The 14168-nt window shown below is 38.4% G+C and overlaps 1 protein-coding gene across 2 annotated transcripts in view; it reads left to right on the top strand.

Annotated features, from left to right (window-relative positions):
• grin2da (glutamate receptor, ionotropic, N-methyl D-aspartate 2D, a) overlaps nt 1–14168 on the top strand; it is a 275479-nt gene that overhangs the window by 219160 nt on the left and 42151 nt on the right. For both annotated transcript variants that reach the window (XM_044171737.1, XM_044171738.1), the window contains one exon: nt 2560–2713. In XM_044171737.1, coding sequence (XP_044027672.1) covers nt 2560–2713 — 154 coding nt within the window. The remainder of the gene's footprint in view (nt 1–2559; nt 2714–14168) is intronic.

The raw sequence follows: 14168 nt of genomic DNA, 5'->3' as shown, positions 1-14168 counted from the left end.
CTCACACATTATGTGAAACCATATGTGTGTGTTTGCGTATTTGCATGAGTGTAAGTTAGTGTATATATATGTATGTATGTATGTGTATGTGTATGCATGTGTCTATTAAGATCAACCATACACAGTCCTGATGTTGTTGTTTACAGTGTTACTGTCTCAGATAGGCCTCAGAGATGCAGGTGGACTCTCTCTCTCTCTCTCTCTCTCTCTCTCTCTCTCTCTCTCTCTGTTCCCAGCTGCCCAGCTTCTGTCACTCAACTCATTAAGTTGCTTAATTATGGTGGCAGACGAACATGTGTATACAGGGGCAGCTGATCCTGTGTGAAAACTGTTATATCTCACATCCTCCTGTCCTTGGTTGTATCCCGCTGCCTACGGCAGTAATTATTTTTAATCCAAACCATTTTGTTGTGAATATACAAAAGAATGCACCAATTTTGTTTTTCTCTCGCATCTGTCCTTTTATCCTTGGCTGCCCTCCTCTTTTTCTCTTTACTTCCATTTTATTCTTTTCTATTAGCTAAACACCTCCCACATCCTGACAAGGTAAAATTTCACCAAGGCTAATGGGTCCGCCTTCCTCAGACATGTTTTGTGTCCTTGTGCCTCCAGTGAAAGCCTACACTTGGACAATCATGTCATTCAGCCTTGTACTTTTTGTCCTTCTTCCTTATATGAATGCCTCCCAATAAGGCAGTAATTTCCCATGTCCTTAACATTTTCTCATCCTCAACTATGAATCATCCTGGTATAATATTTTTTTGTCCCAATATGAAGCCTGTGCAGCGATGAAGCACTTCCTGAACAGGAGTGTCACAGGTGTTGCTTTCAGACTTAGCTGTATTCAGATATTTGAAATGACCTAGTTGAATTAAATGGAATAATTATCATGGATTGATTGATCTTGACAGGCAGAGAAGCAACTAATCACACGCTATCAAAAGTGTAAAACGTGTGCGTCATCACACTCGTATAGAAGTGTACTTTAAAGTGTCTCTCCGAAGGCTTCAGAGACAAACTATTGATTTTACAAAGTAAACTTAAAAATTTCAACAAATTCATCCTGCATTTATCCAGAGAGGGTTGACTGAGCACACATTGTTTCAGCAGCACATTTCCTTTCACAACATTCTCCTTCCTGCCTTTCAGCCAGCCATTAATTCCCATTAATTTCATGATTGCATGGTATAGTATTATAATTCATTGTGATATGAATAATTATATGATATGCAAAAACTTGAAACTTGCTTGATATAGGTAATCCATCACAGTGAACATTTAGTTGTATTTAATTATATTATTTTATTATTGTATTATTATATTATTTTATGATGTCATTTCATGGCAATGCAATAGAAACTATAAATTGATTAGAAAAACTCTCCAGCTTGATGCACCCGAAGCTCTGAGATCCATAACTTGACTGTCTGCTGCCACACAGCAGCTTTTTAATGGAAGAGATAACCAAATTGGTCAATATCACATTTTTACATGCTTGCTTGTAGTTTTGTGGATTACAGTTTTTGGATTACAACATCGCCTGTAATCGAAACAATTTTCAAATGTAAACAAAAACAACAGATTTCCCATATTTTTCAAATAAATCTGCACTATTAACTGCATAACTAAGCTAAAATAACATAACTTCCACAAAAAGTATGATTAAATGTTCATAACTGAATATCTCATTAAGCTTGATAAAGGTATCACCACGCTACCACTACTCTTTCATTGACAGGTGATAACTGGGAAGTGCAGTACATCTACACAACAATGAATCAATGAGCGCTGAACACTTAAGATGTCAACAGAGAAGGAGGACTTGTGACTTTAAGAGCCTGGTGAAAGGTGTCTCAGTGGTGTCTGGTGAGGGACCGCAGAGCCTTTTGTCTTAACAGAGTTTTGGGGCCAGGCCAGGACTCAGACTAATGAACTTCTGGTCAGTAGCCAGCTCCTCTAACCTCCACAGTCCCTCGGCTGCAGTCAGGTAACCTCTGTTTCCTGCCAGGTGAAACACGACAGAGCTGTGAATCCCCTCACTTCCTCACCTTCTGACCACCTGAGCCTCATTTACAGCCGTCAGAAGTGCTCCGAGGAGGAACACAACCCAGTTTCATGCTGCATGCCGAGACAAAAGAAAACTCTGAAACACACTCGAATTTACATCCAGTTCACTGACAAAGCCTATGAAGTATTTTTTCAAACATCACTGAGGAAGAGTGCTTTGGATTTTTCTTTTCAAAGACTCCACTCTGCAGTTTTATGCACAGCACTGTCTTAAGGCAACACTTTGTAGGAGGGTGTAGAGTTCAAAAATGTTATGATGTTTTTCAGCAATTACATAAAAGGGATACAGTACACAGAAAAGAGAGAAAAGACAAAGTTGATGCAGGACAACAATAGTAGTGATTTGAACTTAAGATCTAATTTAAATATTATTTAAAAATTGTCTTGTTTGGTAAAAATATCCTTTTAATCTTTTAACTTTTCATTCAAACTTTTTTTCGAGTTCTTTGAGTCACACACAATCGCTCTAACTTCGGGCGTCTTGTTTTCCAGGTGGTGTCCAACAGGGCTGACATGGCCATCGGTTCTCTCACCATTAACGAAGAGAGGTCAGAGGTCGTAGAGTTCTCCGTTCCATTCGTGGAGACTGGCATCAGTGTCATGGTTTCTCGCAGTAATGGCACCGTATCGCCTTCTGCTTTCCTTGGTGAGTTGTTGTCTTGAGTTACATTCACTTGTGCCATTTTATGAAGTACATGTTTATCTGTATGGACTCAGAATGGGCATTATTAAATGGTTGAGTAAATGTACATGTAGTGTAGTGACAAATAATAATCTGTTAAATCAGAGCCTTAAAAATAAATCCAGGATGAGGTCTATAGATTACACTTAAACAGTAATTAATTTAGCTGCTTGACTGTAACTGTGTGTCAAACATTAGTTAGGACTAGTTCAAAGAAAACCTTACACGATTATTCCAAGACCCAGTATATTCCTCTACAAATAATCGGATTATACAGTCTAGTCAATTCAATTCAGGTTTATTTCTATAACAGCTTGATTACTGACAGGGAGGAACTCAGCAGAGGCTCAACGAAAAGCCAAAAGAAAACTGACGAAAACTTTGTTGAATATAAAAACCCTGGATTATATGTGTGCTTATTCTTCAGGCACAAGTATAAAATAGGGATGATAAACTCCAATATCTAAAACTTATTTTTTTTAATTTGTATTCCCCAAATATGGGATTTACAGACGCACATCAGCTAACTGCTGCCAACCCATGTCGTGCTCTCTAAGACACGTGATAAATATTTGGAAAAGCAATTAAAAGAGAGAGCCCCTCCCATAGTCAGCTGTGGATGGAAGAGTAGCTGTAGACAGACGCGTCTACACTAATAAAAACATACTAACACTTAATAGATATACTGTACAAAGATCAAAATGAGGTTTAATATAAATCCAATAAAATATGTCCAATATAAAGTATAAAAACATATCCTTAAAAATACAACTTGATTTAGATCAAGGTACACATAAATCAAGGTGTATTTATTTCAGATGTAAAAACCCACTGGGCTGTCCCAGCTAGTTGATTTACATGTTGTGCTCTCTCTCTCTGTCCTACTTACTGTGTTTTTTTAATCAAACCAAAAGGGAATTTCACAGTTTTATTTTCGTCATTGTTGTGATCTTATTTTCTAACGCAGGTTTCGGTATACACTCAAAACTTACGTCAACCAAATCAATCCATGGTGATATATGGAATATCTCACACATATTGCCAAAACGTTTTACTGAAAAAATGCATAAACGCATGCTGAGTCAACTAGAACCCACAGTGATACAGTGGCCGTCTATTACTGAGGGATAATGTTGAAGAGTACGGAGCTTCCAAAGTATTGACCTGCTGTTATTTTACTGCCGCTGTGGAAAATCTTACTAAATCCACTTTATTGCCAAAGTGTTTACAAGAACTAAAGGTTTCTTTGTACACAACAGCACAAATGCTTGAACTCAGGAAAATAAATGAAAAAACATCCACAACCCTACTGTATATCATTACATAACAAAAAGAAGTTGCAGCATCCTCAGGTAGTGCATAGGGTTTTGTCGGAATTTGTATCACAAATTCTATTGAACCAAAGGCTTTAGGGTTAAAGTCTTAATGAGGTGATCATTCATGACTATAGTTCAGAAAGAAAAGATTTGATTATTAATGGATTATCCTCTTTAAGGACTTTTGAGGAGTTATATTGATCAGAATAGGCTTATGCCGTGGTGGCCTAAAGCTGGGCAGACACCGTACGGATTAAGCCATTAAATTTTAGCCCTGCATTGGTCGCTCCCAACTAATTTTAGAATCAGGCCAGATTAGTTGTCGTTTGACATGCAGGTCACAAAGCCTGATTAATTGCGTGAATGATCAACGATCTGGCTGTTGGATGACTGGCATGTCAGAAATTTTGGTCAGCTGCCTTGCAGTCTGAGCAGTTCCCTGGTCCGATTTGCCACATGACCGCCGTCAAAAGATCGGTTATAATCTGCGGTGAGTTTGTTTTAATGATAGTGGAGTAGTATTTTACATGTTGTCGCTGAAACTGTCATCTTGACTGAGACTGTGCTGTGATTTAATACTGAACTTGACTGCAGAACAGACAGATCATATTGTCTGCATCTTCAAGCACCGGCTCCATATTTGTCTTTTTTCTTTCTTACTTTGTGTTCATAGTAGGATTGCACAAAGTAACGCTACCTTATTCTCTTTCTTGTCAACATTCTTGCGGGTGGAGCCATCTTGTTGGAATAAACTTTTTTGGAATTGTCACTGGACAGAACTGGCCAGGGGTTCAGTGTGAGCAGCCACGTTGTGGAGGGTCAATTGATCCGTACAGTGCAAGCATAAGTCGTAGTTTCTGACCATATAGAAAGGCAGATTCAAACGTGGATAAATCTGGATGGGAAAACCGAAAGACCAACACTTGCCCCTGCCTCATTATCACCACCGATGTACTCATTAGCAAGGTATTTTATTGTTCATGTTCAAAATCACTAAAACCTTTGTCAGCGTAGCTTTTGTGAAAAAGACAGATGTGAAATAAATTCATGTTTTCTTGTTTTAGATGTGGAATGTCTGAAAACCATATGTGGTTTCATGATATGAAATTGCTGGTTGCGATGTCTTACATTTCACATGTGAAATATCTCAAAATCACATGTACCCACATCATGTGAATTTATTATATGTGGAGTTTCCAAAAACCATGTGCGTGTATGTGAAATTTCCACATTTCAAATGATTTTTAACTTGTAATAAATATGCAAAATGTGCTTCACGTGTGTTTTTTTTTTTTTTGGAAGGGTGAAAAATTCACCACTTGTCAGCAAAATGGACCCAAAAACGGAAGAAACCTCAAAAATAGCTGAGTACAGATTCATTTTTTTTCCCTTTAATCTGAAGATGTAGGCCTTTGAAGGGGTAGAATGATGTACTACAACAGCCCTGCTGAACATAACCCTGTACAGTGTGTTGTAAATGAACCTTCAATTATGTAAGAGGCCTTCATTTCTGACATGCTTTTGTCTCCCACAAAGATTCACACTCATGGCTTTGCATCTCAAAGCAAAGCTGCCAACCCGGACTTTAGATTTGATATTCTCAGTACCCAAATGAGCTCCCACAGAGAAACAGAGGGGATTTTTTTTTTTTTTGCTCTTTTTTAAAGTATCTGTTTCAGTCAAAGTTGGCCTCTCCTAAGATAACACCTCTTAATTTACAAATCTTCTTAGACTAATTCCAGACATTTCCAAGCATGAAGAGATGGAAAGATGAGAGGAGGAGAAAGCTGGAGGCAGAGAGAAATTAAAACAAAGAAAGAGAGAAGGATAAAGAATGTGAGAGAGAGAGAGAGAGTCTTGTCATATACCAATATAAACCAAACACAAAAGACTGAGGGAGAGGTTGAGTGGCTTTGATAGAGAGGGATAGAGCTGCTTCAGAAATTTTCAGACGTTCTCAGATGTTTTAATCTGAGCAGTGGCTGGTTGACACGCTGCTCTGTGTGTGTGTGTGTGTGTGTGTGTGTGTGTGTGTGTGTGTGTGTGCGCGCGTGCCAGATAAGACGATAACCCGTAGCAAAATGACTTGTTAGCACAGAGCAACGTCTCAGGCGACTACTTCTTAAGCCTTCCATCTGTGCTGTAAACCTGCTTGTGAGAATGCACTACAGTGCACATTCTGCAACAATACATACTGAATGCTTCTTTGAACTTTCACATAACTTTTAAGGTTTGAATTTGTAATAGTTCAAATGAAAATATAATGAGACACAAAATCCAAGAATCAGGAAAAAGCCACTATAGAATAAAAACATCCAGCAAAATCGCTAAAGCAACATTGCAACTTTAGATTAAATTCAATAAATACAAATAAGAAAAACTGCTTACCACTTACCTGATCACTGTATGTTAATAACTAATGTAGGTAAATAAAAATATTGACCTTAAAAGGCAACCAAAGTAAAAACTAGTAATTTTGTTATCAGTACCAAAACCAAAGTGTTAATTATCTGATGCAGCAGCTAATATCAGGTTTTCTTTTGTTTTGCTTTGATTTGGTGTTTTCTGCTGTTTGTTTTACGACCTGAAAGAAAAGACAATTTAGTACCTTAAAGGAATAGTTTGACATTTTAGGAAATTTGCCAAATATGAAGCATGGACCCAGTAGCAGGTTAGCTTAGCATAACGATTCGAAACAGGGGGAAACAGCTAGTGTGGCTCCGTTCAAAGGTAAAAAAAAAAATCTTGTTTGTTCAATCTGTACAAAGTTGTGGTTTTACGGGTCTAAGCCAACTGGCTGCTGGCAGTAGCTTCATATTTAATGGACATGCGAGAGGAATCGAGCTTCTCATCTAATTCTCTGTAAGAAGGAAAATAAGCATATTTCCCAAAATGTCAAACTGTTACTTTACATTTTTATATCCAGCATGGTGTCAATATTATTTCATATCAAGGACTATTTTCTTGCCAGAACAACCACTTCAAACCTGGAAGCTCCTCCTGCAATAAAAGCAGATTTAAGTTTTCAGTATTTTTGCCTTTTTAATAAAATGCAGTTCTTTAAGGCACATGATTTGAATCCGCTTCAGCAGTCGACTTATATTCTCCCTTCACAGACCTGATCTTTTCCTCATATTCCTTAAGGGATCTATTTCATACTTACACAGCTGCAGTAGTACATCTATCCATCTGTCAGAGGAGATTTAGGAGACAATCTGAAACACGTCATGGTTGGACGGAGGTGCAGGGCTCCCAAGGCCGTTTTATCTTAAGACCGCTGGGCCACCGGGCTGACAGCGACTCTACTGTAGCTTTCCATGGTTGTGGGTGTGTGGGTGGCTCTGTGTGTGGGTGGCTCTGTGCGTGCGTGTGTGTGTGTGTGTGTGTGATTGAGAAGATGGGATTGTTGGGAAGGGAAATAAAGAAAAAAGGTAAGCAAGGCCAGAGAGAGGTAAGATGCACAAAAACATGCGAGGAAAGGTCAAAGGTGATAAAAACAGTCAAGTGAGAAAGAGAGAGTGAAGCAAGAGTAGAGCCTTGGTGGGTCTGAGATAAGTAGGCAGGTTGTCTCTTTTCTCCTTTGTGTATGAAGTATGTAATTTACATACTCAGCTACAATGGGGCAGTTATCTTCTCATGTTGCCACTAGACCCGAACGCTTCGAAGCAACGCAGTGTTTCCGCTATGTTGAGTGCTGTGGGGGGAGTGAACGCTACTCGAGTTGGCGACAACTTGTTACGCTGTAATGTTCTGTCAGGAGATGCAGTGATTTAAACCAACGGTGAGTTGCAGTGTAAAATGCCATAGGCTTAAGCTAATAATGGTGACTAGCAAAAAACAATTGTCTTGTCTAGGAACCCCCCCAACACAGGCTGTCACTATTTAGTATTTTGGGCAGTGGAGGACACTGTTGTCCTCATCATGAGTTTTAACATATGATTCGCATGCAGGTTGTTGAATAAGAACAACATTAAAACAGTTAGTAGTTAATTTGTCTGTCACACACAATATCATTTGTTATCTATTGGTTGACCCGGCAAGGCCCGGTAGCTCGTTAAAAGTTATATCGTAGAGAATTGTGAAACCACTGACTGTGCTGATCAGCTTTGACTTTTTTGTAGATAACTGGAGTACAACATCTATCACACTATCTGTTTCCATGTCATGGGGGAATCAAAAGACGCGCAACCGGTTGCCTCCACGTTGTTCCTCCTGCACGTTAAAGGTCATCTGAATAAAGTCTTTTATACTATGAGTGGTGGGCAGCATCAGCATGTTTTTCGAGGTTTATTTCACGAGTGGCATCCTGTTGCATCTCCAGTGTTTGTGTCTGTGTATGAATGACCAGAGGAAACAAGACATGCAAGACAAACCTCCCTTCGGTAGCAACTGTTTGATAAAGGTAAAGAATACAGACATACCACTGCACTTATTTTAAATGTATTTTCACATGTAAATGCATATACAGTAAATAAAAAAATAGATTTACCATGAATAAAATTTAGTAACCATGACTACCAAAAAACTAATGGTTAATAATGAGCTAGATAGTGGCTCTGGTACCAAGCGTTCATTTAGAGTTTCGGTCACATACTCTCCTGTCAAGCTCTTGGAAGCGGTCAGTTTTGGGAGCGTGAAAACATTTTCTGTGACTCTTTTATTGTCTATTTGGTCTCCCCGTCTTCTGACTTGACATTCTGTGCCACTGGCCAGTTGTTTGATGACTCTGTCTGGTCTTGTTCTGCAGTCAAGACACTTGTTAAGAAAGGATTGTTTTTCATGTCAAATATGATAGTTGCCGATTATTCCTGCAGGGTGAACTGGGCTTACTGGACATTTTCTGAGGCTGATAAACTGTACCAGACCCACACACACAAAATGTGTAAAGCGTCAATGTTTCAGAGTGAAAGTAGGTTTTCAGATAAACTGCTTATTCCTAAACCTTGGACTGAATGTTGCATAAGTTAAAAGTACCATTTCATCATAACATTTTCAACTGCTTCTAGTCTGTCAGTCCTGCTTCATTTCACTTTTGGTACAATTTAAACAAGTTGAATTGCTTCACTTATTCTTGGCAGAATTAAACGATTTCTAATTTTGAAATACTGTGCACATTAAAAGTCACTCAGAAGTTTCCCATTCAGCATTAGAAAAAACTATAAATAAACATAGGACTCTGACAGTCGGATTTTTATCCATGTCCGACCGTGTTTACTTTGCTGCACGACCTTCAGTATGTGTTCAAGAGTGGGTCTGTGTGTGTGCTGTGAAAAGTGTGTATAGTGCGTGTGTTTTATGTTTTTATATAAGGTATGAAGAAACAAAGTGTAAGATGTTTGTTCTTTAATAGAATAGTTATATTGAAACATCACAATAATTCTAGCTAAATCAATCCTCTAACACCTTGATACACTCAGTGAGTGAAAAATGAGACCGACAGAGAGGCCTTGTGACAAACACAGAGACCCAGACAGACCGCAGAGCTGGAGAGCGAGGCACAAAGACACAAAGTCTAAGCCTGGATGATAACAAACACTTAAACTGTCAAGGGACCCAGTAAAAAAAAGATGTGAAAATTGAACCAAGTGAAGAGAAGTAAAGGGAAAGAGTGTGTGTTGGGAAGGATGGTCAGCTGCAGTAGCAGGGCTGTCACTCATATTGGCAATTCAGAGATAAAAGCCTTTACAAACAAAAGAGTGCAGCAAAACTGTCAGGCCAAACCACCAACTCGTGCTTCAACAAGAGCTTCTTAAGAGTTACTGTGAACCCAGTGAATTCAGCTGTGGTCAATTTATAAATATATGTATTTAGCCTTTAACAAGTAACCAGTCAATAAGCATGTGGTGGAATGATAAAATGTGCTACCTAATGTTAAGTGCAGCACTGGAGCATAGGCCTTTTTCAGACATTTTGACTTGTCATAGTAGTAAAATCACAGGTGTTACTGATAACATTGACGATGGCTTTGTTTTATTCAAGTGTCCCAGTAAGCCATGATGGTGTGACATTGAGCCAGCACGCACAATGCCAGGACCCTGAAACTGAAACAGCTACATGGAATTCAGACATCGTCAGTTCTATTATTCCACACATGTGCTTTTCCTATTGTGATATGTCAAAATGTCTTCTGGGAAAAAAGCCTATTGACTGAGTCAGAATAAAGCCTGTGGTCCTAAACCCCAACTGCTTATCAGTGCTCAGATGACATTTATTGTCCTAAAATTTTGATGGTAAAATACTAGCTGTCATTGACAATGTGGGAAGAATCCAACATGGATTTTAACTTTAATTTGAGTCCTATTTGCATTTTATGACATGTGCTTGAATGAAGTCAATGCTCCTCTAATGCTGGGGACACTCAAAATTCAAAACAAGTCAAAATCCTGACAATATTGAGAACACTGCATGACAACAATATTTTACAACTGTTTTCTTTTTTGCCTATCTCCTTTATTGTATTTTGTGTTGTTATGATTATCACTTTTTCTCCTCAGTCACATGATATCATCCAGAGGCATGTTGGCTCTTGTCATGCTGTGACTGTAAAAACAAATTTGCTCTTAATAAACTCACCTTGTAAAATAAGGATCAAACAAACAACATATTATTCTGCAGGTCCTCTAATCTCACAGGAACTGATGTGATTCAACATGAATCTAATCAGAACAAAGGAAGCAGACAGCCAGCTTCAGCTCCCTCTGCCCCATCACTGTTAACTCTGCTCTTATTGACTGCTAGCAATCTGTGGTACCTACACACTACAGGGCTGTTCAGATGTCGGGCCATACATATAAAACATGTGGGATATGAACAGTTGAGCAAAGTGATGTACACTAAGTTTGTGAAGCCTTCAGACCACTGGAGAATCTTTACAGATCAACCCTCCAATTAGGATGGACAAATCAGGGACAAAATGTTTGTAACTGACCATAGAGTTGTAATCAGATGCTCCTTAGAAAGGGACTAGTGAAACGTTGTCTACGGAGTCAAATTGATGTCACTTTTGCTGAGTAATTTGATTGTAGTCAGAAGATATAAACATATTCAGATCTGTCAATCTCAGCTGCTGTGATCATACTGTTTGGGATTAAAAAACATATTAATGAGTGAAAATGAACACTGTCTCACGATACACATAACTAACATGGTTATCAAGTTTTGATAGCGACAGTAACTTGGTGTTTTATTAAGTGCTTAGTATAGCATTAAGGTTGCTCCCAGTTCTGGAAACAGTTAGGAGCAACTCTGGAGGAAAGACAGTGGCTTTGCTCACATGCATACTAATAATTCACTCATAATGTAATTAAGGCAATGCTACAAGTTAAGTGAAGCCCAATTAACACCGTATGCCCATATATTCTGATAGTCACAGTAGGTATTATTGAAGTAAGATTTGTGGATGATTCCAATTATAGTCACATTGAGCATTTTTATCCATGTAATCTGCTTAATCTAACTATGACTATCAGTTTTCACCACATTTTGCACTTCACATGGCAGTCCAACTGCCTTACAACACATGCCAAAGATCTTCCACTGATAAGATGCTTCACTCACTCTTCCATTGTTTTGTCATTTAAAAATGCTTTCTAGGGTACAAACAAACTTCCTTTGCCTCAAACAGCAGTGGTGGCATTTAACAAGTCAAGAGTCTTCCTCTGCGTTAAGCCCTTTGTACATGCTGTACTGTGTTCGAGCGCCCAGAAACACAACTGTGCTTTTATGACTTTTTCTAACCAAAATCATTCAAGAAGCTACGTTTTAGTAGTTTCATCAAAAGGTAGCACTAGATTCCATTTTCCTTTGCACTTCCAGGTGTGCATTAGATTACATAATATATGCACATGATATTTGCATAATAAGCACTCCAAGCGCATACTATAGTAGCTTTATGACAGAAAGAGGAGGGAGACTATGGAAATATTGTGGTTGTCATATGTTCCATAAGGAAAGTGAATATTAATGGAACCATGTAAATGTCTTAATTGGGGAATACCTCACTCTTATTACTGGCCACAATCACATTATTATGTTAATGTAAATGTAGCTAGTGACATATCGTACACACTGTGTCCTTGTCCTGTGCAGCTCTGGTTCTCACTACAGAGACCAACTAAACCTGCACTCAGGTTCACAAAGTGGTTATCCCTCTCTTTAAAGGGACTTATGAACACCTGCCAACTTTTCTGGGTTACTGCTAATCAGTGCTCAGACTACTAAGGTCACCAGTTTGAATCCCTGGACCTGCTGGGAGCATGTTGGCAAGCAAAATGAATAAGTAATGCAGTCACTTTACTCAGCAACTGCTGCTTAAATGCCCTTAAGGAAGGGCACATAAACCTCATTAACCCCCACCTTAACCCCATCTGCTCCAGTGAATCTGCTCACTGGCACCAGTACCAGACTGTGGTTGTACCTGGCAGCTCCCAGGTGTGAACTGAAAAGAGGGCATCATTGACAAAGACCATATGTCTTCTCTTGACTTTCCCTGATTAAATGTGGGTGTAAAAATAGATTTGCTGTTGTCCAAAATGGATATACAGCTGCTGGAAACCAAACACTGAGACTAATTGAGAGAGTACATGAATGCGAAAATAAAGCAATAAAGCTCCTCAGATCTTAACTCAAGGCTGACAGCACTTTGAACAACAACATGCGGCTGCTTTACACTCCTCACCCGCCAGAGTAAAAGAAAATAAATCAAACGCACCCTTTAGTGTTTGCAGAGCGCCATGTAATTATTTACACACTTCCTCTGCCAAGGCAATTTTGATTGAACCACAATCAAAATGAGTAGATAAATATACATGTAGATAAATACAGTGCTGTGTCCACTGGTACTGTTAAGAAACTTCATCCTTCAATGAAAACGATGTTCACTAAAATTAATAATGTAAATTAGAAAAATATGACCTCATAAAAAAGGAATATTTACTATTTGTCAAGGTTTCGCATGCGAGCTAAGCTGATGATTCTATTGGTGGTGTTTTCACAGTTTCTCTGGTTGATGTCGTGCTATTTAGTAAATGCAGCTGCTGTAATCTTTGGTTAGAAAAAGACATCAGACCAAAGAACACAATCAAATATTTTAAATCACTTTTAAATCACCTCCCTGAGGCTAAACTGAACAAATGCTATGAGAAGAAGCTTGGCGTAACACTCAAATCTCAATGTTTTACACAAACACATATTTTGCAATAAAAAGATTACAAAAACACACCCAGCCACATTTAAATAGCTCATAAAGTTACAACAAATTACAACAAAATAGTTTTTTCAGGTCTAGTAACATAGTTTAACTTCTGATGTCTAGACTCTATAATGTCTAATAAAAATAAAGCACAGGCCACTCATACATTGAACCACTTAGTGTTCTGCCACACTGGTGCAGTTGTGTTTCTTTTGCCAAACCAATTATCTGCTGTACACTATAGTAAGTTATCAATTCATTAAGTATATGTGAACTCTAATACAATTCAATACAAGAGCCCTGCAACAAATCCTTCCTTTGTGAAGACAGTTCAAGACAGACAATGTTTCTGCTTTGCTCACACTGTGCTTGGCAGATGTTGATTTAACACAGCGGTCATTGTTGAGGCGATGTTTTATTAGACTGCACTTGCCTGAGGGCTTTCTAAAATACTGCCCCTCTCATGTTTATTAATGTGGTTGAACAAACATAAAAAAGACCTCTCAGTATAATGCATAATGTTGAGTTAAATCTTGTCAGACACTGCTGTATTTTACTGGATTGCATTTGTCTGTACAGTACAATAAACTGGTAATTTACCCTACAGTGCCTTCAAGTGTGGTTTATTTTATCATTATAATTATTATTATTATTACATAGCTGATGTTGTGGAAAATGTTGAAACACATAGAAGGAGCCTTTAAAATGTTTCTAGTAATAATTTTTGATTTTTGTTGTTGACCCATTTCTGGTTCCGAGCATGACATTGAAATACAGAGTGCACAAAATCATCAACAATTTTTGAAAATAGAACCACAGAATGGCAATTTCTGTTGCCCGTCACCTAGCAACAGGTGGCTTTAACCAGAATCAGAAAACCTTATTGTCTATCACCAGACATTCAAGCAACACT

Source organism: Siniperca chuatsi, linkage group LG17 (assembly GCF_020085105.1).
Source record: "Siniperca chuatsi isolate FFG_IHB_CAS linkage group LG17, ASM2008510v1, whole genome shotgun sequence".
NCBI lineage: Eukaryota > Metazoa > Chordata > Actinopteri > Centrarchiformes > Sinipercidae > Siniperca > Siniperca chuatsi.
This window is presented reverse-complemented; position numbering and strand designations above follow the sequence as displayed.